Source organism: Trachinotus anak, unplaced genomic scaffold, assembly GCF_046630095.1.
Source record: "Trachinotus anak isolate AG129_WGS33_773 ecotype Australia unplaced genomic scaffold, CSIRO_AGI_Tana_v1 ptg000026l, whole genome shotgun sequence".
In the NCBI taxonomy this organism is placed as follows: domain Eukaryota; kingdom Metazoa; phylum Chordata; class Actinopteri; order Carangiformes; family Carangidae; genus Trachinotus; species Trachinotus anak.
Genome location: NW_027273877.1, coordinates 9,997,621 through 10,025,471, shown reverse-complemented (window position 1 = coordinate 10,025,471; position 27,851 = coordinate 9,997,621). Strand labels below are relative to the sequence as shown.

Genomic DNA, 27,851 nt, shown 5'->3' with positions numbered 1-27,851 from the left:
TCCCTTAAATTAACAAATTGATGATTTTTTATTTATTTTTTCTTTTAAATGACTGATTTTAATATTTTTTGTACTGCAGACTCTCTCGCCTGAAAATGGCACGGCAAAATTTATTCATGCATCTTTGAAAAATCTTTTCTAGAGGCTTGATATTGCGATTAGGGCTATTTGATCAACTGTAATTGGCAAGCTAACTACTAACACACTAGCTAGTAGCTACCTAGTCAATTACAATCTAACTTTTTTCTCAGCACTGCTCTTTTCTCGCATTTTGTTTTTGGGGTTGTGTATTAATTAATTCAAAAAAAGATTTATTGACAAGGGAAGGAAGCTCTCCATGCCAACACTAAAGCTTGGCTGCTGACAAGAAATGTTTCAGTTTATTCAAAAGATGTATTTGTACCGTCAATTCCTGTTTCATAACAGTTTGTGGAGAAGTTTATACACTGACACAGGAAATTAAATATAAGTTGATGGTGCAACACAGCTAAAAAGCTGGGCTAGCTTCTAATTTGGTCCCCCAGAAGGGAGACGTGATGAATCTCCTGTTGAGGTTCACTTCGCCGATAAACAAAGCCAATTTCAATTTCTTTCTAAACAGCCACGAAAAACACGTTTGGTTTGAGAAGCGGTATGAGTTAATGACTTTTAGCACAGGCATGACAAAGCACATGGAAATCGCATGTATGCACTTAAAGCAGCACCGTGTCGTCATCCATCGAGCTTCTTTTTTCCCAGGTAATGTCTCATGCTGCTTCAGAACAGTTGAGGCGAAATTGTTCTCATTTAAATGGCAAGTGTCAGCATCCGCCGTTTCATGTAAACACTGAACAACTTAAGGGACTGTCGCTGTAACAACAGTAACTGTGAGCCGTGTTGACTTTGACAGTTTGGAACATGATGTGACTGCTGTGCCCGCACAGCTGGATCGCGCTTTCTGTTTATGTCATGCTCAGAAGTGTTTTTAATTAACATCTGTCTGCATGCACATCGCCCCGTCTGGTTTGTCCTTCCGCCCACATCCTCCCACCAGCTCCGAGTGCTATTTAACAACCCTAGAATCCTTGTCAGTGAAGCATGGAGGCACAAATTTATTTTGGACAACTGAAAACAGGCAGTGGTATGCATGCTGCAACCCTAAATATACTGTTATACCACCATATGCAGCAGGTTATTATATCCCATAGTTACTGTAATAACTATTATAAATATTATGTTAAGATTTTGCCCTTCAGTATCTTAGTCCTTTCACTGTTTCACTGTTCTCAGTAACTACAGCTTTACAGCTACAGCTGCAACTATAGCTACAGATTTAGTCAAAACTGAATGTATTGTTTGCCTGTATAGAAAATGATTAAGCCATCGAAATGTCTGATTTGCAATGCAGAGCTAAAACCAAGCCAAAGCGAGGTAACGTCACTCTGGCCTTCTGGTTACCACATTCTGGATTTCGATGTTTCTTGGTAGTGTCAAAACCTGAATGCAGTATCTGCATTTTCTTGTTAGTGAGTAAAATTTCATAATAAAGCATTTAAAAAAAAGGCATTAGGCATACATTTTACCAGCAAGCCTGAAAACTTGCAACCCTTTTTTTTTCAAATGGATCTGCCATACTGTGCACTCGCAAAGAAACATTTTTTTTTTTTTTTTTTTGCTACTTTCATAATATTTTTTCTGCACAAAGGCATAGTAAAAATTTCATTCATCCAGTCATTGTCTCTGTCTCCTCTGATCTGTTTATCTCTGCTATCGATTTCAATTTCAAATTAGTTTTATAAAAATAAAAAGAAGGAACATTACAAAGCAGAACCCACATCACATTTGCGTGATAAACGCCCTGCAAATTTATCAGTGTGAGTAATGAAATATTGTGGGATATGGAAAACCAGATGTCACCTGTGAGGCCAACCTGAGAAAAGGTGGAGACACTCACCGTCTCTGCAGCTCAATACTTTACATTTGTGTCACTAATTTCCCTGAAGCCTTTGGAAAAGAGGTATTTCACATAGCAGAATCTACACTTTCCACCCCCACCCCATCACATCCACCACCACATCTACAACCCCCCCCCCCCCCCCCCCCCCCCCCCCCCCCCTTTCTCTCTGTGATCTCGTAGGGCTTGCTTCACCTCAGTCAAGCTCCAGCGCTCCAGCCGGCAGCAGCATCGAGCTAACAAGTCTTTGTGAGGAGAGAGAGAGAGAGAGAGAGAGAGAGAGAGAGAGAGAGAAAGAGAAAGGAAGGGGGTGCAGAGCAGAGGAGAAGCAGACAGTGAGGAAGCTGACAGGATGAGCATAGAATGAGGGAGCAAAGGGAGAACGCATAAGATAGCTAGGCAGAGGCAGAAGTGCTCAGTGCTGCACAATAGTGCCAGAGGCTGCTGAAAAGAGAGAGAGAGAGAGAGAGAGAGAGACAGAGAGAGAGAGAGAGAAGGCATCATGGCAGCCCTCACTGCATCATCACGACACATGGGGATGTTTGGCTGCTGCTGGTGAACACTGTGTGATGCAGAGGAGAGAGTCGAGGACTTCCTGGAAACCAAAGGCGAGCCAAGGAAACAGGTCAGTGACGGTCAAACACACTCACAGAGAGCCTCGATGCACACGGCAGCACAGGTGGCGAGGGGATTTAAACACATCGCAGGTTGATACTGATTTACATTTGTCAATAAGAATTCCCCTGTCAGTGTTTGGGATGTGGATGTGCGTGGGGAGTGGGAGGTTGCGCATGCATGCAGACACGTGAGCAGTCTTGTACATGTGTGTGTGTGTGTGTGTGCAGGTTTGGTGCTCTTAATGGCACCGGTCATGAGAGCTTGACTGGAGGTTAAAGCAGCATGGGAAGGCAGCACAGGACACCCTCCTGAATCCAAGAAAAACTGCAACACCGTCTATGACATCAAATTTACAGAGCGATGTTATTATATGTGTTCAGTGTTGCTTTTTTTAACTGTTTTTTCCTGGAGCTGGAGTGAAGGACTGAATACCTGATAGGCTGTAGATAGAAGAGTGAAGAGAAAGGGAAATTATAATACAAAATACAAAAAAAAAAAAAAAAAAAAAAGGGGGAACAAATTTAAAAAAAAAAAGAGTAATGGAAATGAAGATAAGGCAGCAAAGAGGGGACATTTGTTTAGCAGTAGGTAAGAAGAAAGGGAGAAAGGAGACAAAGCCAGTCAGAGAGGAAAAGCTTGGCCCAGCATTAAGCTCTGCTGCATATGATGTAATCCTCTACCAGTCCAAGCAGTCAGCTCAACAGTTTTCACAAATTTGAAATTTAAGTGTCGACAAAGTGCAGAGGGACCGGGTGAAGCCACACGTCCCATTATTAGCAGTGCCTTTGAAGTGAGAGAGAGAACTTACAATGTGTCCAAATCCCCTCTTATCAGAAGTGTTATCAGACGCTCAATTTTCCGCAAAAGCAGCCAATGGGAAAAGAGAGTACCTATATCATATATCAAAATCTTAATGAGCTTAACACTTTGACATGGTTCGTTCTCCACCTTTGACACGGCCCAACATTTGGCAAGGTCACCTAACAGCACAATAATGATGAGGCGGAAGTTTTGCATGAAACATCCTAAAGTTTAGTCCAGATTTCTTTCAGAAAAATGATTTTCATGCATTTTTTTTTTTTTTTTTTTTCCATTAGGTAGCGGTAAAAACACAAGTTTCATTCACTGACTAGTGATTTGGCTTTCTTTCAGACACCTGCTTTGTGAGTGGTAGTTCAGTTCATGTAATGGATGAAATTGACGATAGTGAGGCCTGAGGGGACAATGAGCAGTTCCATCTTCAGTCTAGTCAGAATGGCGACAGGCTTGAGGATGACTTTGTCTGTTTTATTTCCAAACCCTTTAAAGTGGTTTGATAATCCATTACAAATAAAGTTACTTCAAATTCTTGAAAAACGGAGTATTTTGAAACACTTTGTATTTAATTTATAAATGTTTTCATTTTTATTCATTTTTTTTTTTATTTCTTTGTGCCACCACATCAAGACTTTTATTTTTTTAGTAAAGTCATATAAATTCAGTTTCTGTGGCTACACAGTTGTTGAGATTGTTGTGCTCTTCTAACTAATTCTAACTAACAATGACTTTGTCTTTTTACATCCGAAGTTATAATTGTAAGAACCCTTTTTTTTTCTGGCCAGTTGACTTGCTGTAGTATCAGCTTTAAAGACGGTACGACAAATTTCACACACCCAGCAGTTATGAAAAAAATAAATAAAAATTAATGGTTCATTTCATGGTTTAAGTTTGCTTACTAAGCCTGCCTGGAAAAGAAGTCAAAACTATCCCTCTGTTAATATTTAGTACCGTGCTGTGTTACACCTGTGTCCGTTGTGCAGGTGTGACCAGTGGGAGGAGCCACATGATGAGTGGGATCTTGAAGAGGAAGCTGGAGGAGGGCCCATCCCCTTACCTCTCCCTGCAGGGGTCTGATGATGACGAGGTTTCCTGCAGCGACAGCGGCAACAGCAGCGATAGTCTCAACCATCCCGTCCCCTCCGGACTGCTGGACTGTAAGATCACATTCACACACTGCTCATGTCTGCAGCTCCAGCTAGTGTTTTTTGGTGGAAGTGGAAGCACTCAAAATCCCATCTTTAGTGTCACCTAATAGTAACTGTGTATAATTCTGGTTGAACAAAGATGCTGAAGTGGGGGAACTACTCAAAATGTGGAAGAAACAACTAAGATGTAGACAGACGGGGTGAAGAAATGAAATTATAACGTGAGATTTAGCCAATAAATGTTAAAAATCTTTCCCTGACACATATGTAGCAGCCTTATAAAGCATTTTGTGCTGGGTATAAAGAGTATAAATAGTTTAATAGCAAAAGTGACACCAATTAGGAGGAATTTTTTTTTTTATTATTATATTATTAGAAAAGTGTATGTTGCCACTGGGCCACATATCACTGTCAGGATATCTGACATTAAATTTGATCTCTTTGCTGATGACACACAGCTGATGATGATGACAAATTTATATCATCTTTTAAATAATTTCTTGAAACTCGCCTCTTTATATTACCTGCCTATCCTTTGAAATTCTGTTTTTATCTAGACAATAAAGTTTATCATGCTTATTGTGTATATTAAAGCAGGATAAGATGACTTTTGAAAGAAAAAACATGTTCTTCCTCTTACAAATGAAAGCTGAGTTCCTAAGAAATAAAATTGCATTCTTAGGGATTTTGCTGCTTCAACCTTACATGGTCTGGTATGACCAGTAGCTTATGGTGGCTAATGTTAGCTAAAGGTAGCAAACTTAAGGTATTTAGGTGTAACATACATTGCTCAGTCACTTTGCATGTCTCTATTTGTGCTATAGTTAACACTGTGTTTAAGCATGTACAGTATCCTGCTGTTTTATTCATTGTAGTCTTGCTTAAACTAGCATTCAGTAGCATTTCAAAGCACTCATTAACATGCAGGCTCACTTTTCTGTCTCGATTTCAGCATCTCTGCAGCAGCAGTCAAAACGACTTCGGGGCCGCAACGTGCACTTTGAGAGCGTGACAGTCTACTACTTCAACCGGCGGCAAGGCTTCACCAGCGTGCCCACACAGGGGGGCAGCACCCTGGGAATGTCACCACGTCACAGCGGGGTGAAGCGCTTCACCCTCAGGGAGTTTGCCATGGAGCAGAAAAGGAGCCACCGCAACATGCTGAGGGACCATCTCAAAGAGGAGAAACTCAATGCCATCAAACTCAAAGTCCGTGCGACGATTGAGGCACCTGCAGTGTCGTTTTTTTGCATCATGAGCTTGAAAATGTTTTTCTGTAGTTTTTCCTGCATGAAAGACTATTTGCTATCAAATATCAAAATGGTCACCAATATGTTTTCAAATAAGTCAGAACATTAACAATATACACTCTGCATGTTTTCTAGTCCTTTAAGCCCATATGTAAATGTAATATGTACATATAATTAATTTCCATATATGACATATATGTGCTTATAAAATATAGGCACATATATATATATAAAAAAAAAAGAAGAAGCTAATTTAAAATTGGAATAATTTCATATATTAACGTACATGTCTAGTGTTTATGTATGTAAGCTAATATTGTAGACATATGTTGTATAAATCTATCCCTGTCGGTACATGTTGATATTGTATACAGTAAGGTCCAAGAGTCTGAGACCACTTTCCTATAATGGGAAGACAGACGTGTTTAAAATTAATAAGAAATTAATTAAAATTCTCTAAATTAAAACATTGAGAAATATATAGTTTTATAAGTATATTGTTTAAGTAAACTTGCATATATAAATTTATTACATATCATTAATAGATATGGTTACAACATGTTATAGCATGTAAAAATTCATTATATTGGTATTTTTAATATATGTACATATACACATTTTACCATGGGTATATTATATATGTTCTAAATTTCTATACTTGTATATTCAGAGGACGTATATATGTGATAATAATATAGGTTACATATACAGGAACATCACTCTTGACATAGGGACATATATGTCATATATTCTTTTCTGTATGGGAGTTTCCTCTTCGTATAGTTATACAATTACTCCAGGGATTCCACATACATTCACGGCCCAGATTTAATTTAACTTGCTTTTTCTGTCATCCAGCTGACTAAGAATGGCACCGTGTCATCTGTGGAGGCAGATACCCTGACACTCGATGACATCTCTGAGGACGACCTGGACGTGGACAACACTGAGGTGGACGATTACTTCTTCCTCCAGCCTCTGACTACCAGGAGGCGCCGCGCCCTTCTCCGCGCCTCGGGGGTCCGACGCATCGACGTGGAGGAGAAGCATGAGCTGCGCGCCCTCCGCATGTCCCGAGAGGAGTGTGGGTGCCGCTGCCGTGGGATATGTGACCCGGAGACCTGTGCTTGCAGCCTGGCCGGCATTAAGTGCCAGGTAAATGGAACTGTGGTGAGGCCCATCTATAATACTAAAATGCTGTTCATGTCTGTCTGTGCAGTTAAACTTTAGAATCAGACTAAAATCAAAAGAAATGATTAGTTCAATATCTGTGCAGAGGAGCAGTAAAAACAGCTTCAGATGCATTTAAATTTGAAAGGTCACATGGGCAGTTAACGGTTGTTAGCTGTTGCATTGTCCCATCTGTGATTTGAGCACTCCCTCGTGTATGTAAGTATGTATATAAGTCTTGATTTGAGTCACAGGGTAATGTATGACTGATGAAATAAGATGAATGGAAAGTTACGTCTACCAGGAGCCACTGCTTACGTTAGCGTACTAGGTCAACTAGCTGTCACTTTCCGAGATGAAGCTGGCAGGTAGGAAGTGTCAGAATAGATGTGTTAAATTGCGAGTCAGATTTCAGTTTGCCTCTTCAGAAGGCAGGTATCTACCATGTCCGAGGGGGGCCACACCTCTAATGCCCTCTCTCTTAAACCTGGCACTTTCTGTGCACACCACTGCTCATCTTACTGAATAGCTTTATGTACCATTGAATTTATCCTCAAGGATTTAAGAATTATTTTTTGATATGTATATCTACGGTAGACTGCCATTTAATCCTTCAGACGTTTGAATTTAAATTAACATTTTCAGGGTACTAACATCAATGAAACCAACAGCGGACTCCGCAGTTTCTCCTCAAGCGTGACCAGCTCTGGCCGGCGGCTGTGTTTACCTTTGCTGTCACTGCCGTCCCACCGATGTGTATTGACTTATTATGTTTGTCTGCAGGTGGACCGCATGTCCTTTCCTTGTGGCTGCACCAAAGAAGGCTGCAGCAACACCACGGGACGCCTGGAGTTCAACCCGGTGCGGGTTCGGACCCACTTCCTGCACACCATCATGAAGCTGGAGCTGGAGAAGAGCCGCGAGGAGCAGCATCAGCAGCAGCCGGAGCAGCAGCAGCAGCTTGTAACCAATGGCAACGGTTACCATGGCGACTCCTCCTTGGTCCAGCAGCAGCAGCAGCAGCAGCAACAGCAGCCGAACCTGCAGTTTCCACTGATGAGTGGCACGCCGCACATTCCCATCATGCACCTCCAGAACACAGGCGACACAGATTCACATCTAGATGAAGAAGAGGAAGAGGAGGAAGAAGAGGAGGAGGAAGAAGAGGAAGAAGATGACGAAGAGGATGAGGACGATGAAGCATATGAGGAAGATGAGGACGGCAGCAGTGTTTGCAGCGGGTTGTCGGACTGCAGCACACACAGCTTAGAAACAATCGACCCCGAGGAGGGAGAAGAGGACGAGGAGGATGAAGAAGATGATGAGGAGGAGGAGGAAGAGGAGGAAGAGGAGGAAGATTGGGATTGTTCATTACATGGAACGAGTCCTCCGCCCTACTCCGTTCCACTTCCTTCTGTGCTGAGTTACTCTAATAACACACTCATGAGCCTCAGTAACCCCTTCCACAACACTGCCTCCATGCAGCACTATCAGATAGACAGCTCTGTAAATGACACTCCTGCTTTCCTCAGTGAAAATGTCACCGTCACTCCCACGCTCCCCACAGTCGAGACCGCTTTAGAGTCTGAAATAAACACAGAACTCCACTGCCGAACACTCCCCGACCCCACAGAATCCCTGACACTCCAAACTTGCTCACGTGTAGACGCCCGCGAGACGAACGCTGCACCGGCTGGAGCAGCCGACGAGCAGCCGCTCTCCACGGACCGCCAGAACAATCCAGACGGCCGTGACTCACAGACCGAGGCTTCAGCTGGGTCTGATGAGCAGACAGGGGAGGAAATGAAAGAGCCATTACAGGAGCAACTGCAAATGCGAGGAGCCTTGTCTGATGAGAAGACAGACACGTCTTTCTCAAAGAGTGCCTGATGCTTAAGAGAGGGATCAGTTGTTATTTGGAAATCTTTATTCAAGAATTGTGACCTTCAACCATTAGAGTTTGATAAGTGCACTTCCAAAGAGAAAAGAGTCAGACGGCTCAAAGAGGTGATCTAATTTTAGCTCAGTTTGTCTCGAAACCTTTTCAAAATTGTTGGTTTAGGTAAATGATTATAAAACTATAAAATGATCACTGATAAAGCTCAATAAACAGTGTTTATGTAAGCTACCTGTAACTACATGGAGTATCATTTTGCCCCGTCTTTGATCATTACAGCATGTTTTCTGGTTGTGACCGGCATCTATGACAAATCTCTGAGATTCTGAGGTGCTTGTATTGTTTCACTCTTTTCCATTGTGCTGGTGTCTCATTCTTGCTGCTGGTCGTTCTTAAATGCCTGTCTGTATAGCATGTGTTCATTTTACCTGCGATGTTTCGAGTCCTACACAAACTGTAAAATGATAAACGATGTCACTGGCGAAACACTGACATTCATGTGAATTATTACCGACACTGTGCGTTACGTTTTCCTGCTCAGTTTTTAGCCATCTGGACCTTTTTTTTGGTCCAGATTTGAATATCACAACACCTATTGGATAGATTGCTTTAAATTTGGTACAGACATTTATATTCCCCACGGACGTAATTTTAATATCTTTGGACATCCCTTAAAGTGGCTATAGAGAAATATTTTTGTATGGATAACATGACTATGTGTATGTGAAAAGGGGCTTTCAGACAGAACTAAGCGACGACACCACTGTGCTCTGAAATCTGTTATTTCTAATGGCTTGCACCGTGGCGCGGCAGTTTGTTGCTGCATGGCACAACGTTCAGAGAGCTTGCACTGTGATGAACACCCGAGCTGCCAATAGAAACGAAGTCGCTGGCAATGGTTCGTAATGACGTGGCCTGCCAGAGGTTTGGAAAACTCCACCTATGTTCGCCCCGTCCTCTGTGACTCCCTCTAACAGTGCGCTGACCCAAGCTGCAAGCACAAATTCTATCTATTAAATCCTGTCTGAAAGCCCCACAAGATCTGTAGTTCCCCTCGGTTTTACACAGCTTTTTAGCGTCTTTCAGCGAAATGTTTCTGTTTTACGCCCCTCAACCTGCAGATGTTTTCAAACCCCCTTGTACGCTAGCGGCGTTGGCAACCTGCTTGTGAAGAAAGTGGAGCATTTAACAGCTCAAAAAGCCAGATATTTACCTCAGGAGATGGTGGAGACCAAAAACAGAGCTAAAAAGAGCAACTTGCATACATCAAGTGGACACAAATACAACTCAAGATGTTTCTCTGTATCTGCTGCTTGTTTAAATAGGCAATTGTTTGCTAACATATTAGCAATATCAACTTGAAATGTGATGCTGTCAGTGTGCGTAGCTTCTGGAGGCATAAGTGATTATAGCCATCACCATGTCATGTTTTTGCTTTGTCCAAAACCTATGATCAAATTTAGCATTTATGATACTATGATAAACAGTCTGCTAAACATCAGCATGTTAGCATTCTCATTGTGAGGACGTTAACATGCCGACATTAGTGTTTAGCCCTTGTTTCAACCTTCTCACATTGGAAATGTAAATTATCTCCACAAATCTAAGCTTATTTATGGTTGTCACCATTGACACTTTCCCGATTTGAATGTCAGACATTATACAGCCTTCTCGGTTCTCCTTTTTCAGGACAATCTGTTTCTTCCCAGTAATTTCTTATTCGAATGAGTTTTCTTTCCCTGTTTCTTTGACCGTACCCTTCCCCACTATATACACATCACAATTCACCATTTCTTTGGCGTTAATCGATCTTGAGCACACATAAGCATTTATTAATGTGAAGAGAAACATTTGTCCGTGCATGTTATTTGTCATTTTACAGTCATGTGAACAATGTGATAAAACCGCACTTTTTCCAGGTTTCAGATGAGTTCAGGCTTGTGTCAGAGTAATTAAGCTTTGTCCCTCAATACTGCCGACAAATGGGGGCCAAATGTTCTTGTTCTGTACATTTCCATGAGCGTGTGAATAAAAAAAATAAAAAAATAAAATAAAAAAAAAACTTTTTAACATCCATCTCAGTTAATTAATTGTGTTGGTGGTGAGTTGAAGATAAAAAATAATGTCATAAAATTGACTTTATGAGACTCGGACAAAATAAACAATGTATTTTATTTTTCTTCCAGCAGATGGCGCCAGTTGCACAACATCTAACTTCATCTTTCTTGTCATTGACATCCTCCAGCATGAGGGGGTTAAATCTTTTTTTTTTTTTTTTTTTTTTTTTTCTGACGTCAGTAAATTTGTTGATTACATGTTTCCTGCCTCAGGACAATCTGTGACATTGGTTTTGCTCAGAGCATCTGTCCTCTGTCAGCAAACATTATTTAAACCTTTTTATTTTATTTTTTTTGCCTCACAGAAACCTAAGAAAATGCGCTTACTGTCAGTCTGCAGGGACAATTTGACATCAACACACACCTGTATCTTTCCATGCAGAGGATGATTTGTCTATCTGCCATGTCACCATACTGTCCCATTCTCATTTAGACTCCACCAGTGCCTCCACTTTGAATTTGTTGCACCTTGTAGCCTCTAGTGGGCACTGCTGAGTTGACAACATCGTCTTTGGCTGAGGCTGAGATCAAACATGGGCGAGAGAAAGCTCTGTGTCCCCACCCCACTGGCCAGCTGATTCATGTATAGAAATATTTTCATGGCTCATTGCATAACCACACAACAAACAGGCTCTGCAGCAGGTGCTGTGCACAATAGAGACTCAATGCACATGCAGTAATCCTTTATGATCTTCCACCAATGAAGCTCAAATAACAGTTAAGGCTGCACATTGGATTTCATGAGAAACACAAGGTCATCAATTTTTTTTTTTTTTTTCTGCCAGCAAAGTATTGTGGGTAAGCAAGCTCAGAGACACTGCTGATCAATCACAGACAGAGGAGCTGTGATGTTAGGTTGCCAGGCAACAGGAAGGGAGAAGCAGGCACAGGAGCAGCACAGCGTTTGGAGGGAGCTATTGGGTGGGGGTAGTCTCAGCTTTTTCACCTCCATCTCCCTCCCATCTATCCCAGCACCACCTTCTCCTTCTCCCTGTGCGTGTCCGTGTGCTTGATGGTACTCGAATATGCATAATGTGGACAAGACACTAAACACTGACTGTGATGTGTGACTATGTTATCTAAAGCAAGCACCAAATGATTGAATGTTGATTAGGTAACATGCACATAAAGCACAGGACATACAGTCCTTTTAGCAAATTCTAACCTCCATTCACTTGTTCTCCATCCTTCTTTTCTCTCAAAGCTTCTGAGGATTTTAAGTCCAACAACTTTTTTTTTTTATTGGCTGGCTCTAACAAACACAAATCCGCATGTGAGCTTGATGCTCTGTGGTTTAATGTTTGACAACAAATTTAACTCGAGGTCCACTTGCAGTCTGCACCACATCTTATGGCCTTCATCTGCAACTGAAGACTGCTCAGTTCAGTCGTCATGGAGATTTTTTTTTTTTTTTTTTTTGATATTTGACTGCTGTCGTTCAACAACATGATTTAAAAAACAGTTCACATTTGTACTGACATTTCCTGAGGATGAAACACTTGAAACTAGGTCAGGTGTGGGGGTGACAATTTATTTTAACCCCTTTATTTAAAAAATTTAAAAGCACTATATACTCAATTCATAATTTATGTTTATTGATGAATTTGTCAAAAACTCTTTTAAAGCATCTGTAACTGGTGTATAAATAGATGGTCAACAGTATGATATAAAAGCTGGAACATATGTCTTTATGAGGTATTTACTCATAGTATTTACTAATTATCTATTTACTGATGGCATACGTGTTTACTTGTTCAATCTCATGACAACTATAAGCATACACTATCCACTGATGAAGGCCATGAGATGCAGCTGAAAGCTAAAAAGGAGCTATTTGTATGTTTTGCTCTTGCTACATAGCCAACATTTGCATTAATAGCTGTTTACTAACCAGTCTAGAAGAAATGTAGTGAGTTCAGCATCAATCGTGATTCCTTTACTCACCTAGAGCTGTCTCCAGTGGTGGAACGTAGCCCTCTTATTCTCTATCACTTCTTTCCTTCCACTCAAGTTAGCATGCTAACCAGCTAGCCCCGGCCCTGTGCCATCCCTTTCCGATACCAAGTCACTGTATACAGTGACGCTATAGCGTCCAGCCTTCCCTGAAGAAGTAGCGCTGCTCAGAGGGCAAATTATAACCTCTTGTCTTGAAAATGCAACAATGGCTGAAGCTCTTGCCAAGACTGCTAAGTGAACAGCTTAAAATGCTACTGGCTATGTAGCAATAGCGTATAGCATATGCTGTAGCATACAAACAGCTCCTTTAAAGAGAAATTTCCTTTAGCATGAGTTTACCATGAGTTAATAATTTCTGTGAAACTATTTCCAAGGCCAAGAATAAACATTTCGGTGAATTTTACACCCACTGATGACGGCTACAAAATTGGGGCCAAAAGCTGCAGGACAAATGTAGTAAGATGACCTTGACTGAAGACTTTTAATTATTTTTGTCTATACTAAGGTCTAGAATAAACTCAACATGCCTTCATCAGTTTTAAATTTGTTTGTAAAATCATTTGTTCATTATAAGCTTCAATACCATTATTATTTTGCAACCATCCAGTAAAAAAACCTCCACCAGTTTCACCCTGGGAGGCCCAGCTGTCTATATTCAATACCTTATCCTCAGGCTGAAACAGACCATTATCTCAGCAGCTTAGTATCTGTTTAAACCTCATTGAATATGCTGAGCCTCTTATCTCTTTCCATCATGACTCCAGTAACATGAGCTCTCACCTCAGAATGAATGCGTCCTGCATGCAAAATATGCTTCCCAAAATAAGTTTTATTTTGGAAATCTAGATTTTGTGATTTGTTGCCACATCTTTGGTTATAACAAAAAAATGTCACTTGTCACATTTTGCAAATTGATACATAGTTAAATGTAACATGTACTTGAACCACATGAATGATCCTGTTCAACCAAAGTTCCCGCCATGTTAAGCAATCATACTTCAGGTTCAGATCACGGACCAAAGAGTTGATGTCACTCACAGAAAAAAAAAAAAAAATCTTTTGAACCATCGAACAAAGAAAAGGCTGGAGAGGAAATGGAGAAAATAAAGAAGCATTTACAAAAAATATGTCCTTTATTCTTTTGGCTTTAAAATTATATTACCATATGAGCGGACAGTAGTCACTTCTTGCATGCAGTTCACTAAAACACTACAAGCGCAATGAGAGATGGCTACTGATTGCTTCATGGTTTGTATCTACAGATATGGGGACCATACATGTGTTTCATCATGTGTTACAGTGCAGAAAGGAAAAAAAACTGTTCTAGAAAAAATGTAAATCAAATCTGAAGACTGGAAAAATGGACTCATATCTACAGTAAAAATGTTATTTATATCAGTAGAACATAAGCAGCCCGCAGACCCCAGTTGCACACAAACGCTTGCTCACATAAAGAGAGATGCTTACATTCTCACAGTCTCCCTTGCTTACAAATATACACATGGACATACAAATACAGACACACTCACACTGTCTCTCTCGCACACACTTACATGTATGACCGCCACACGTGGTATTACATAGCAGTGGGGATAAAAAGTGCTCTTACATCAAATGTAAGTGTGATGCATACTGTGGGCCCAAATAGCTATATTATATACAAACCAAACCACTACATTAAAATCACTCGCTTCTCAATTTAAACCGAGAACAACATGAATGTCATACAAACATTTGTGATATTATAACTTTTAAATGTGATATATTGTCATGTTCTAGTTTGAGAGCAGTTAGAAAGATTGACATTTTCTTGTTAGTATATTTCATTACTTAAGATATTTTCTTTACAAGAGCTCTGGGAGATGTGAGGGGGAAGTGGGATGGAGGATGAAGGAGAGGACAATGAATGCATGAGAGGAGACACTGTAATATGACAGTGGATGAACGAGTAGATGTGAGTGTCACCTTAAGGGAATAATCCTGATATCTTGGGAAATACATTGAGTAACTTTGATGTCATGAGTTAGATAAGAAGATTGATGCCTTTCTTATGTTTCTAGGTTAGCTAACCACTGAGCTACAGCCTAGAGTCCCTTAGCTTAGCCTGGAGGCAGTGGAAAACAGCCTGGTTCACTTGAAAGCTCAAAAATACAGGAGGGTCATATGCCAGAACTATTTAGCAGAGACTATCCACCTGTAAAAACGAGTCCATAGGTCATCTGTTCAGCAGGTTGTTATGAACCACGGTTCTGTTGTTGTTAGGTGACCTCTAGTGGCCATAATAATTGTGACAGGAGTAAGGGAAGTCTGGTGACATAGTATATAGAGCAACAAAGTCTGCATTAAGAGGAGGTTGGGTTGGATGGGTGGATCAACACAACGGGAATTTCACCAAGGAGAGCGGTGTTCGATTCCCATGTTAAAGTAGCAATTTATGTTGTTTCTTTTATCCATGACTGTTGAACAACCTTAACCAAGTTATTGCTATTGTAACCATGACAGCAAAGATCCATTAATCTTTAGGAAGTATTTTTTAAGCCAAACCACAATCTTTTCTTAAACCCAAGCCGTGATCGTTTATTATTGTAACCATGGCAACAAAGGTTCGGTACGCCTGCTGCCATAGGGCTACTATTTCAGGAAACACTCCCATGTATCATATCGGAGGGTTGGAACAAATGACCTATGCAGTTGTTCAGATTGGAGGACTTGTTAGCAGAGACTACACCCACTTTGGTTAAGGAGAACAGCTCAGGAATCAAGGACTGGAGTTTATCATCTTATTTACAATGAAATTTTAGTAACTGGCATTAAAACAGATGTGTGCAATGCACAGCTGAAGCGGCTAGATTAGCAAGACTGGAAACAAGAGGGAAAAAATTAGCTTGGTGCTAGGCCTACAAGCATCTTGTATTACTCACTAATATAATAATCATGTATCTCATAGTTTAATTATCACGAAAATCAAAATGTAAAGATGATGTGATTTTATGAGAACTACTTAGCAGTGACTCAACCCGGCCAGAAAAAGTTCCACAGCTTAGGATGCACGCACTGATAAATCCTTTAGCAGATAAGCTAATGTGCTAACGATGGTAAGCTAAGGTTACTATAAACTTACTATAGAACATATCTAATGGAGGATTCAGAAATTTCTACCCTTTTAGTCAGGAGGGCATTTTGAAACTTTGCATGGATGGAATATATGTTATTACATTAACACAGTCCTGGTATTGACCCATATCTTGCTTTTGGGACCGGTGCCCAGTAACCACAACTTGCTGCTTTTACATTTTGGTTTTTGTATGAATTCAACAATAAGTTAAAATATAATAATTATTAAACTTTAAAGGTGCTAGCAGCTGTGGAGTGAGCCAGGCTGGCTGTTTTCTCCTTCTAGTCTTTATACTGCGTTAAGCTAATGGTTTGCTGGTTCTAGCTGCATAATCTTATCATCTAACTCAGCAAAAAAGCAACTGAGGATACAGCATTTCCCAAAATATCAAACAATTCCTTTAAATGTATCTCATTCCTTCAGCTTGCATACATTCAGCTTCTCTGTACTTAGAGACTTGTGTTTTCTATTGAAATGGAGGGATGGCAGTCCAGATAAAAGCACAATACAGGTTTGAACAATCACTGATGGCACACCAGAGAATAGAATGTATATAACCATTGTACTTCAGCGGTAAGTTTGTCGTTTCAGCTTTGTGTACTGTATAATCCACGAGCATTCTGGCACTGATCCTGCATTGTTTGACTTTCAAATGGTAGTTGCAGTTTCCAGCATTGACTTTGTCTGCCCTTGGTGATTTTACAACAGTGAAAGCAGTGGACACATTCTCACGATAATGACACAAAAAAGTAGAAAACATTCTTTCTCATAAAAAAGAAATCTTGTAACCAAAAAAAAGAACCAAAAAGAAAATGCAGAGTACTTGTTAAGTGATACAGCGATTGTTAAATTCAAGACACTGGATTTATAGTAGTAGCAGCAGCACTAGCTACAGACAACTTAACAGTACACACAGTACAGTGTGTCAGATAGTAACAACAACCAATAGGAAAATCACAAGCGTTTTGCAGAGAGGCTTTTCCATGTTCCACTCAATCTCTGGCAGTGTCTGCTGGATAACTTGTTTCCATATTTTACCGCTGAGAAGACCCCATGTATTCATCAATGACATAACCACACTCTAATTTTAGGCCTACCTGGCATAGCATTCCTCAACTCTTAACAATCAGCACACAAGCGTATATCTACTGTATCTACCCCCCTTAGAAGCTGTAAACAAATTTCCCTCATGTCTCTTATGCATTTTATTTTTTGTTCCTTTTTAAAAAGTCTATTTCTTCCGTTCTTTCAAGTCTTTGCCTTTGTTTTCTTTATCCCTATTCTCTTTCTCGTATTTGTCCTTGTCTGATTTCGTCACACTGTTGTAGGAGGGCGGGGAGGCTGTGGAAGGGGTCATGTCCGTTTTGTCTGAGGTGGAGTTCTCATTGAACTTGCTGATGACCATCACGTCCTTGTCAGGGTCGCGGATATCCTCCTTCAGCTGCTCCTTGTAGAGGGCGGAGGCCTTCTTCATGGCCAGTCGGATTATGTAGCGGCGGAAGGCTCTCTGAATGACTACAGCCGACATGTCCTCTTGTTTGCGGCGGAGGGTGGTGGTGATGGGCTCATAAGACACCTTAGAGGGGTTAGAGGCCATGAAACGCTCCTCCATCTGGCCACGCAACACATCCATCTCGCCGCCTTCACCCAACACTCGCTTGGTGAAGGCAAAGAGAATGTCAAGGCAGTGGATGCGCTCGCCACTGACCATGGGCAGGTCCATGGAGATGAGCTGGATCATATTAGGCTTGGGCATGCGTAGTGGTGGATCTAGAGCATCTGCAAAGTCAGAGAGCTTGCTGTACTCCATGAACTGAGTGGCATCTGGGTCAAAGCGCTCCCATACTTCGTAGAACATCTCAAAGTCGTCCTCACTCAGCGGCTCGGCGCTCTCCTCTGTAGCCACGCTGAAGTTCTCCAGGATGACAGCAATGTACATGTTGACCACAATGAGGAAGCAGATGATGATGTAGCTGACAAAGAAGAAGATGCCCACCGATGGGTTGCCACAGTTGCCTTTGTAGGAGTTGCCCGGGTGCTCCATCTGGCTATCACAGTCAGGCTCCCTCTTATTCAGTATGGGTGCCAACAGGCCGTCCCACCCACCTGAGGTGGTAATCTGAAACAAACAAATCATACTGTTCCCAAAGGTTTCAAAATTGAACATGTCATCGATTCCTGCCTCACGTTTGACGTAGGCAAAGTTGGACATGCCAAAGATGGCGTAGATGAACATGACCAGAAAGAGGAGGAGGCCAATGTTGAACAGGGCAGGGAGTGACATCATCAAGGCAAAGAGAAGCGTCCGGATGCCCTTGGCACCTTTGATAAGACGAAGGATTCGGCCTATTCTGGCCAGACGGATCACTCGGAACAGCGTTGGGGACACAAAGTATTTCTCGATAACTTCAGATAAAAACATACCTGCAAAAGCAAAAAAAACATCACATTAAAGACACAAATTCACTCCAATTCTACTGGGAAGCTAAGACAAATTAAAACATCTCCTTACCTACAATGGACAGGATCACCACTACAAAGTCAAAAATATTCCAGCCAATGGTGAAGTAATAGTGACGCAGGGAGATCATCTTAAGCACACACTCTCCAGTGAAGAGCACGATGAAGACCAAGTTGATCCAGTAGAGGATTTTGTCCATATCCTCTGTCTGGTCATCTGTCTCCACCATCATGGTCACCATGTTAAGGCAGATAAGGATCATGATCACGATGTCAAAAGCCTGCTTTGTGATGCAGTCAAACACGCAGCCTTGAAATGCATTCTGAGGGAAAGGGAGGACACGGAACAGAGAAGGGTTAGATATTTTACACCCCTATTGGCAGTCTGTAAAGTAGTTTAGCACATAGCATGTAGGGTCTTACTGTTGGCCGAGGTATCGGTTTTTGTGGTTTCTTGGAACCCAGCTTCTTCATGGCATTGTAGTATTTCTTCTGTTCTTCTGTCATGAAGATGTCCTGGCCTCCAAAGTAAAGGGAGCACAACAAAACCTGGTTAGAACCACGCACTATGAACTCTTACGTTCTAAAAAGCAATGTGAATATACTGTAATTTACCTTATATAGTCAAACAAAAGCTATGAAAGAACAACAGATGGATCTGGAAATTATATTCAAGCAAAAGAATATAACTACTAAAAGTCAATAAATCAATTAGTCAATTGACAGAAAATGAAGGAGCAACAATTTTGATAATTATGTTGATGACTGTTTCAAAGCAAAATTCTGTATTTGCTTGTTTTCTCTGGTTTATATGATAATACACAAAATTTTATTTGGTTTCGCATTGTTGATTACACAAAGTAAGCAAATAAAATATGAATGTTTTCTTACATTACATGGACCAAATGATTAAGATTAGCAAAAAACTAATCATTACTTGAAACATATGAAATGTACATTACAGAGATGGCAGAAGTCCATGTGTGCACAATTAAGAACTGCTATCTAACCACTGGAACTGAAGAAATCAGATACAGTATAAAAACATTCCTGAAGTGCAACATTTATATGTTTTTGTGATTTTGGTGTAGTTAACGATAACTAAAGAGTTTAATGTTTGAGTTTGTTATGATTGTCTGAATGTCATATGTTTCTCCTGCACTAAAGTTCAGTTGGGTACTTCGCTTAAAAAAGCTGTATGTAAAATGTCTGAAAAAAAAGCAACACTCCAGAAGACAACAGTCACCTTGTGTTATTTTTTTGAGTTCTTTTTCAGGTTCTTCACTTCCTGCCCTCATGTGTCTTCCCCTTGTGTGATTACCTGCCCTGCCCTAATGTGTTGCACCTGTGTCTCATTGTCTTCCCTCTCCCAGAGTATTTAGTCTCAGTGTTCCCTTCCTTCTGTGCCAGTTCGTCTTGTTCCTTGTGACTACGGTCCAGCCCTTTTTCCCCGTGTACTGACTTTGCCTGTATTAAAGGACATATTGAGAACTCGCAAACTGTGTCTGTCTGCATCTGAGTCCGAGCCATTGTTCAGACCTGACAGATAAATTTGCATATGCTTTCTTTTCAAAGGATACATCATGTGCTCACTGAGAGAAAATGATTACACCTGTATACCTGTAGGAGGATCCTCCACTCCCCGTTTTGTAACGTCTTGTGACTGTTTTGTCAAAACTAACTGGAAGCTGAATTATTACTATCAAAACAGAAGCTGTGGAGTTTTCTTTTGCGCTCTTTTCTTTATTTGTATCACAAATATTTGTTATTATTTTGTTTCTATTTAACCTTTTTTTGTGGAGTGGGGGTGTGGTCTTCCAGCAGGTGTACAGGTGTAACTCTTCTCCTGATTGGCTCCTTTGAAAAGAAAATCAGCTCCCTATAATCAATCTCCATAGGGATTTTTTTTTTCATTTTATTTTTGAGCTGAAAAAATATATATAAATATAAATATATAATTTAAATATATTGTTATATCATATCATCATCTTTCAGCCAACACAGTTACTGTGTTCTCATTAATCACAGATATGAATCCCAGGCACACATCACACTCTCAGTGCTGCTCAGAGTGTGTGATGCACATCTGGAGGGAAGACTGTTGTCAACAGTGAACACCCATCTGTGTGATGCTGTGGGGCTGCTGAACCACACCAACTGATATGGTTTCTCAGTCAGTCAGTCAAGTCAGACCTGCTAGCACACAGCAAACACAGTGCAAACCCCCTCCCCCTCTTCTCTGCCTGTCATCCTCCACCCTCCTGCTCCCTCTCTTGGGCGTTGCCACTCCTACTTGTTAGCGCTTGGTTGAAAAGAGGCAAGATTTCCAGACTGCATTCGCTGCGGCACTGTGTGTGTATTTGTGTGTATGCAGGCAGGGTGTTTCTCAGTGACTCATGCACCCTCAGTAATCCTTGGCAGCGGCAGGTCCTCACCGTGCTCCGGATAATCATTAGTCTGTAGCTCAGTTCTTTCTTTAACACAGCTGTGGGTCTGCTGCTTTGGCTAAATCTGTGCTTCAGTTGCTTTGTACCCAGGCTCTGTATGTGGTTGGCACAGTGTTGTCAGAGGACTGGTACCTGTTGGTCTTCCTTTGCAAGTGCAACAACACAGCAGTGTTTATCCTCCACATTTTGCCTGGGATTTTATCTTTACTTTGAAATATCATTGCATCGACAAAAAGATAATGCTACAGTTAGGGCTGGGCAATACATCACAGTAATTCATTTAATTTAATTTTTTGGTGCTGCAGGATGTATAGAATATCTGCATCATAAAAATTGAGTTATTAGGATGTGCATAAAAATAGTTACATACAGGACAGTTGCATTAGCTGCCTTAAATCTCTGCGTAACGTTGTTGTGTTCCAATCCCATGCTACAGTACATACTAACTGTACAAAGTGTATTCTGTGTACCAGTCTTTATAGTATGTTAAATTGGGTGCAAGTGGTGGACATGAACTGTAACATCCCATATTTAAATCTTTTTCTATCTTAATGTCCTGTCATCTGTCAGCTCTCTAATTAAAGCTAAAATATTTAAAAAGTAAAATTCCTAACCCTGTTTTTTTCCCCCCCATATTTTACACTTTTCCTCTTTACTAGGTTTTAGCTGATGAATTAGTGAGAGACCTTTAAGTTTCTGCCCTGTCTGTGCTCTAACACACTGTTAAAGTAAATGTCTGGCAGTGACTGTTCATGGTTGGATGTGATTTTTCATTTTTGCCCAGCCCGAGCTACAGTTAGTGAAAGTGGTACTTTATGAATAACACACTAACTGAAGCAGTGGTTGGAAGAGATTAGGAGTCTGATACACCACATAACACCACACAACACTACTAATAAGTCCAAGCTTTTTGTGTCTACGTTTACATGCACCTGATAGAGAATGCTACTAAATGCAACTTATCTTTTTCTTCTGTTGGTTGAAGTTGTCGATGATGACACCAATGAACAGGTTGAGGGTAAAGAAGGAGCCAAAGATGATGAAGATGACAAAGTAGAGGTACATGTACAAGTTCACTTCATATTTAGGCTGATCTTCCACCTGGAACAAGCAGGATAAATTAAAAATGTTACTGTCCGTTGATAAAAAAAATAAGAAATGAGCTGATAGTGCAACTGGTCATGCAACCAGGCATAAAAGCTAAGTAAATGGACATGTTTCACTTTGTGAAAGCAAACTTGTGAATCCCTTTGTTGAGCATATAGAGACTTACATTCCGAGAGTCCACGGCTGCATACATGATGTCCATCCAACCCTTAAATGTTGCCTAAGAGCAGATGAGAAAAGAGACAGTGTTAAAATCTGGATGGTGGGGAGTAGGGGATCATCTCGTAACAGTCAAGCTGACTGTGTCATGGGGATTGTAACTTCCATCCTTATTTTCATAACATCTTCAGTGATCTGATCACAAGTGGTCGGCTCTTAGTACGTCAGTTCACACATTGCTTTAAAATGCGTGTCCACATGCGTTTTAAGTGACCGCTTGTGATCAGATATCGCTTCCTCGCTTCATGTGCAAATCAACAAGTATTCATTGTTGCTTTAAGGGTCCGTTGTCAGCACGTGTGTGTGTGAGAGAGAGAGAGAGAGAGAGATCAGGAAACTGTGCTGGGACTAATTCGACTGTGGCAGAGGACGTCAGTAGAGTACGTGGTCCTTCAGTGTGGCCCATTGCGTTCACACTGCTAAAAGGATGTGGAGTGACTGGATCTCAAATGTGTCCTCAATGCGTCTTGGATACATTCACACCTGAACTGAGAGCTGACCACCAATACCAGGTCTGAACAGGGCCATTGTTGCTGGGGAACAAAAATGTATTATAACCTAAACATCTGTCTGCTTGAGGCTGGAACAGAATTATCCCATATTACAAATGTCTTAATAATGGTGGGTGTCATGACAGATTACAAAATACAGCCAGAAATAAAAGCGTGGATGACAGGTATTACCTTAGTGTGAGCGCATGTTACTTAGGCTGAATGGTGTCAAGGGCCTACATATAGCAAGCCTCTCAGAGTAGGAAATCAGTCCTAACTGGACAAAGGTAGAGTGACACATTTTTAGCACTTCAAGTGAAGGAGTAAAAGCACTTTTTCAACTTTCTTCTAAAGGAGAGTTGTTTTTTATCCTTATGGCAAAAGGCTTATTAAAGATATTTTTGACAAAAACTGATAAAAGTTTTGTGACTTCATTTGTGTGTAAAGCAGAGAAGACCAGTAAGTCAACTTCACTAATACAAATATTACAATGTCACATGGGAGCTCACCTACTTAATAGTGATAGAGCATATCAGTAAGGTCATGGCTGATGACCCATTTTTCCAGACCAAATGCTTAATTGCCACAGGCAACGGCTCATAGTAATTACTTGATGATAGCAGGGCTTTACCTATATTATATTATTTTTCATATTGTCTGTATGTATCCTACCCTGACGTGCCAGATGGTTCGTTGTACAGAACCATCTGGAAGGGCTTCGTTGGAAACTATTCTGAAAAGGGCAGACACTTGAAAAATACTTGACAGGTGGGGTAGTAGGAGGAGGAGAAGACAAAACAGTCTGAGTAGCTTTGAAAGCTACTAAGCATGTCAGTAGAGTATTCTTTGTAAGGAAAACTTGTGCATAAAAGCCACTTTTACAAATACTAAAACAGTCACTTCTCATGGCTGCCACTAGCTCCTCCTTCAGAGGATTCTGATTGGTCTGAACCACTGTGGTTTAGCCACAAGCAGATAGCTTGGAGCCTGGTATGATGGCAATCCAGCTGCCTCTGCAGGTTAAGTGTACCTAAGTATGGATAACACTGCTCATACTGTATAATCTGCTTCACCTGTACAGAGCTGATACAATAATACAGGGTGTGGCACAAAGTGGATTTGGACAATGGGGGATAAGATTTCATATTCTCCATGGAGCACCCACCCTCGGCACCCAACATCATTACTGCATGTGTCTGTGCAAAACGCAGCATCATTTTATAAAGCCATAGAATATAATATTTTTGATTGAGCAGGACTGACTTGAAGAGTTTTGTGTGAAATGGTCTATTTTAGCTCTATTTTTGCTTATATATCTAAGGGAAACTGGGGACAAATGTAATTGCTCCAATCAGAAACATCGCAGAATGATGACACTCAGACTGCACATGCTCACTTAGTTCTTTGATAGATATTACTAAATAAATAAATAATACTACAATATCATTGTTAGGTAATGTATATTTTCAATACTCCTTATTGAGACAAGAAGCTAATTCGTCAAATTTCATTTTTAATATGTTGTAATCATCCCTAATCTGTGTTGCAACTGTCCACAGGGTTGGGGTCGGTTGCAACATCTGAATTCTTCCATTCAATGAAATATTGTGAATGATTATAATGTAATCATTGGTAAATTGTAAGTGTAATTAGCAGACAGATGTAAGTTTAATATATAAAAGTTTGGTTGGGCTAGTCTCTGAGTAATGTAGAGAAATGCAACAAGTGTTGCAACCGTCCCCAAACTCCCCTACTTTTTAAGTCACATGAGTGCCAGCGTTTACTTCGAAGCTATTAAACTGGTAAACATTATCACATATATGTATTGATTTATTGAATATTGATTTTCATTGATGTTTTCTTTTCTCTCTGCTGTGTCAAATTGTAAATGTAAACAAAACTATACATGAAATTTGATTGAAAATTAAATCACAAAATATAATTTTAAGGTCAAACTGTATGTAGTAATGCCAGAGGCAGGGTCTATGTTATGATTAGTACAAACATTATACAGTGTACATTATACATATGCATACTTTTAAATTTTTGTCTCTTTTTTCTGTCTAATGCCGCTAAGGTTCAGCTCACCACTTGCAACAGAGCCAGGTAGCCGGCCCCGACGTTGTCAAAGTTGATTTTGACATTCTTCCAGCGGGCGCTGTCGTTGACCAAGTTCATGCAGTCGCTCTTGTTGTTGACGACGCTGATGGGGAAGACCTCGTCTGAGGTGGTGTTGACACAGTAGTAGTACTTCCCTGCAAACAGGTTGACACCCATGATGCTGAAGATGAGCCAGAAGATGAGGCAGACCAACAGCACGTTCATGATGGAGGGGATGGCCCCCAGCAGCGCGTTCACCACAACCTGGGGAGGTCGAAGCACACAGACAAACTCAGCACTCTCCTGTTGCTCATATGGAGGCCTCTGCTTCCCAAAACAGAAAGGCTGTTTGATTTTGGATTAGAGGCCATTACAATAGAGCCAATACTGATCAAAAATTTACAGTGTTCCTACATTATTCAAAGCTGTATTTAATATGTTGTGTGCACACACAAGCTCTTGCCACCATACATATCTACAAAGAGAATTTAACAACATGACAGTTGGAAAGAAGAAGGTGGATAGGTGAAAAAGTTAACATTTGATAGGTAAAAAAGCAAAACAGAAAAAAACCTTAGAGAGGCGGGATGAAGTCACAACATTTTGTTTGACTGTAAATGAAAAAAGACAAACAACAAAGAAAAAAATTACATGTCAAAGGCACCACACAAGCAACGTCAGAAAACAATGCCTGAGAACAGCTAGATACAGTAATCCATTGACACAATGTGAAGAAAGTCATGCAGATAGAAGTACAGTGTTGAATTGCAAGGAAAAGATAACTTTACAGAAGTAACAGGCAGTCAGACCCCCTAATGATCTAAAAACATCTGACAACATTTTGTCTTCCATACTGAAATCAAACATTAACCCAGAAAAATGTGACATTCTACAAATGGAAATATAAATTATACTGTGCAGGGCAAGCAGACACTGAGGGAGTGTCTCTACAGGTTTAAAGACACAAGCAAAACAAAAGTAATGTGACTAGAGAAGCACATTTTGTGGAAAAAAAAAAAAAAAATCATGGGCTCGCTGAAAGCAGCTGGAAGAGCTTCAGTGGGTTAATATTCTGGCTAAGTATGCTCCAGCTTCACATTTACCCATTAAGTTTTTCAGAAAACCCTCAGGTTTTAGGAGGTTGTTTTCAAACATTGCTGAGGGTTTAGAGGACATCTTGGGTCTTAATGGGTTAATGTAAAAGTATAGGAGTTGTATCAATCTTCAGGACGAAAGGGTATAAGTGTTAAAACATTTCCTTTAAATTTTTACCTTGAATTTAACTTGAACCATTAAAAATGCTTAAAGCAGTTAAAACTAATTTAATAAATTGCACATGTGACTATGCTTTCAGGTTACCCATGAACAATAATCATTTATATGTGGTTTTCATGTCGCTGTTACTCCTCGTGTCCTTACCCTCATGCCCTCAAACCGAGACAGGGCCCTCAGGGGCCGGAGGGCTCGCAGCGTCCTTAGAGATTTGATTGCGCTAAGCTCAGAGTAGCCCAGAGCGTTGGCTACAAGGCTGACCAGGGACACCTGAGAGAAGATAATGTCAGAGACAAGCAGGGTAAAAGGTGAGAAACAAAAAAGGCTCCTGTGCAGAATGCCAGCACAGGTGTTTCAAGTGTTTGAAGAAGCCATTAATGATCCATCTGAACATAGTTCAAGAGATAATAAAGTATTAATGGTGCTTAAAAATGAATCACAGTGGATTCTTCAAAGACTGTGAATTTCAGATAAAGAGATGTGACAACAATGACCAATGACTCAAGTGGACTCAGTGGTCTATGCTTTCTGTAAGATCACTTTATTAGGATCGAATGCAGTTTAATTCAACAGTCCTGCTATAACTCCTCAGTGTGATAACCTGGACTAGGAGACACTTCAGGAAATACAATTATTCTCTTTTTTGCCACAAGTTGTCAAAACTTGTGCCACTCTGCAAACTAAATATGGAAGCAAGAGAGCGTTAGCTTAGCATAGCAGAGACTGGAAACAAGGGAAAACAGATAGCCTGGGTCTGTCCAAAGCTCAACACCAGCAACTCTAAAGTTCACTAAATAACTTGTTGTATCATATTTTTTTAAAAACTTAATCACTCAGTCAATGTGTTATTTTTACATTTCAGTTTGTAGATGGCTTAAACATGGAGGTGGCTACAATGTAATTTTTTTTTGCTTCAGAGCTGCTGCTTGGCTTTGGCTTGAAGGAGGTGAGCTGTTTCCGTTAACGTATCTTTTCATCTAATTATTCCTAATTATTGCGTCAGGGTTAAATTGTGTTTGAATGAATGCCTCAAGCTTGGAGCTTTATTTTTATACTATTGGAGAACCGAAGCTGATTCCTGTTGCATGAATAGATTCCACAGTATACATACGTCTACAATGAGGAAGTCGAGCCAGCACCAGGCGTTGGTGAAGTACTTGACAAAGCCGTACGCCACCCACTTCAACAGCATTTCCAGAATGAAGATGTAAGTGAAGACCTTGTCTGCATACTCCAGCACTGTTTTGATGGTCCTCCGCTGCTCAATGTAAATGTCCTCGAACGCCTGTACACAATGGAACAAATAATGAGGAGGAAGGAAGGGGGGTCAAGGGGGAAAATGGGCACTAGCCATGAGCTCAGTTTAGTCAATCCTATAGAGCAACTGTGATTTATTTTTAGAAAACATTAGACCTTTCATGACTTTACAGACTCTGCTCAGATGTGTCAGGACAGCACATGGATGGACATATTGGAGCAAGTTAAGTTTGTAGTTCACCTGACCTTTTGAATTGTGGGGTGAAAGCAGAGCACTTGAAGAAAACCATTGTGAGAAAATACTGTACAAATTCTGCACAGAGAGTTCCCGGGCTCAGATTCAAAATCCAGGAGCCTCCTGCTGCTCAACAGTTACCCAACATGCAAACAGTGTTTATAAAAGAAATGTAACTTCATATCATTATTGCTTTGGGTCACAAATGAGGGTAAATGCACATACATACAAAAAACACTGACT

At 40.6% G+C, this 27,851-nt stretch overlaps 2 protein-coding genes across 7 annotated transcripts in view; one reads left to right on the top strand and one right to left on the bottom strand.

Annotated features, from left to right (window-relative positions):
* The first annotated feature begins 1,880 nt into the window (after positions 1-1,880).
* Positions 1,881-11,066, top strand: LOC139609528 (cysteine/serine-rich nuclear protein 3-like). 2 transcript variants are annotated; one of them, XM_071464246.1, is made up of 5 exons: positions 1,881-2,558; positions 4,351-4,524; positions 5,468-5,724; positions 6,624-6,935; positions 7,719-11,066. In XM_071464246.1, exons 2-5 carry the CDS (start codon positions 4,374-4,376, stop codon positions 8,823-8,825), a joined length of 1,827 nt encoding a protein of 608 aa, XP_071320347.1. In that variant the 5' UTR covers positions 1,881-2,558; positions 4,351-4,373; the 3' UTR covers positions 8,826-11,066. The 2 variants fall into 2 exon arrangements, with proteins under 2 accessions (XP_071320347.1, XP_071320348.1); XM_071464247.1 differs by having other exon boundaries at positions 1,883-2,558; positions 6,624-6,920; positions 7,719-10,235.
* A 2,648-nt stretch (positions 11,067-13,714) lies between these two features.
* Positions 13,715-27,851, bottom strand: part of scn1lab (sodium channel, voltage-gated, type I like, alpha b) — a 42,594-nt gene continuing 28,457 nt past the window's right edge. For all 5 annotated transcript variants that reach the window (XM_071464242.1, XM_071464241.1, XM_071464244.1 and 2 more), the window contains 8 exons: positions 27,228-27,401; positions 26,264-26,386; positions 24,833-25,108; positions 22,201-22,254; positions 21,891-22,028; positions 18,904-19,008; positions 18,533-18,803; positions 13,715-18,444 (listed from right to left, as the gene is read on the bottom strand). In XM_071464242.1, the coding sequence (XP_071320343.1) occupies positions 17,252-18,444; positions 18,533-18,803; positions 18,904-19,008; positions 21,891-22,028; positions 22,201-22,254; positions 24,833-25,108; positions 26,264-26,386; positions 27,228-27,401 (2,334 nt within the window). In that variant the 3' untranslated portion in view covers positions 13,715-17,251. The remainder of the gene's footprint in view (positions 18,445-18,532; positions 18,804-18,903; positions 19,009-21,890; positions 22,029-22,200; positions 22,255-24,832; positions 25,109-26,263; positions 26,387-27,227; positions 27,402-27,851) is intronic.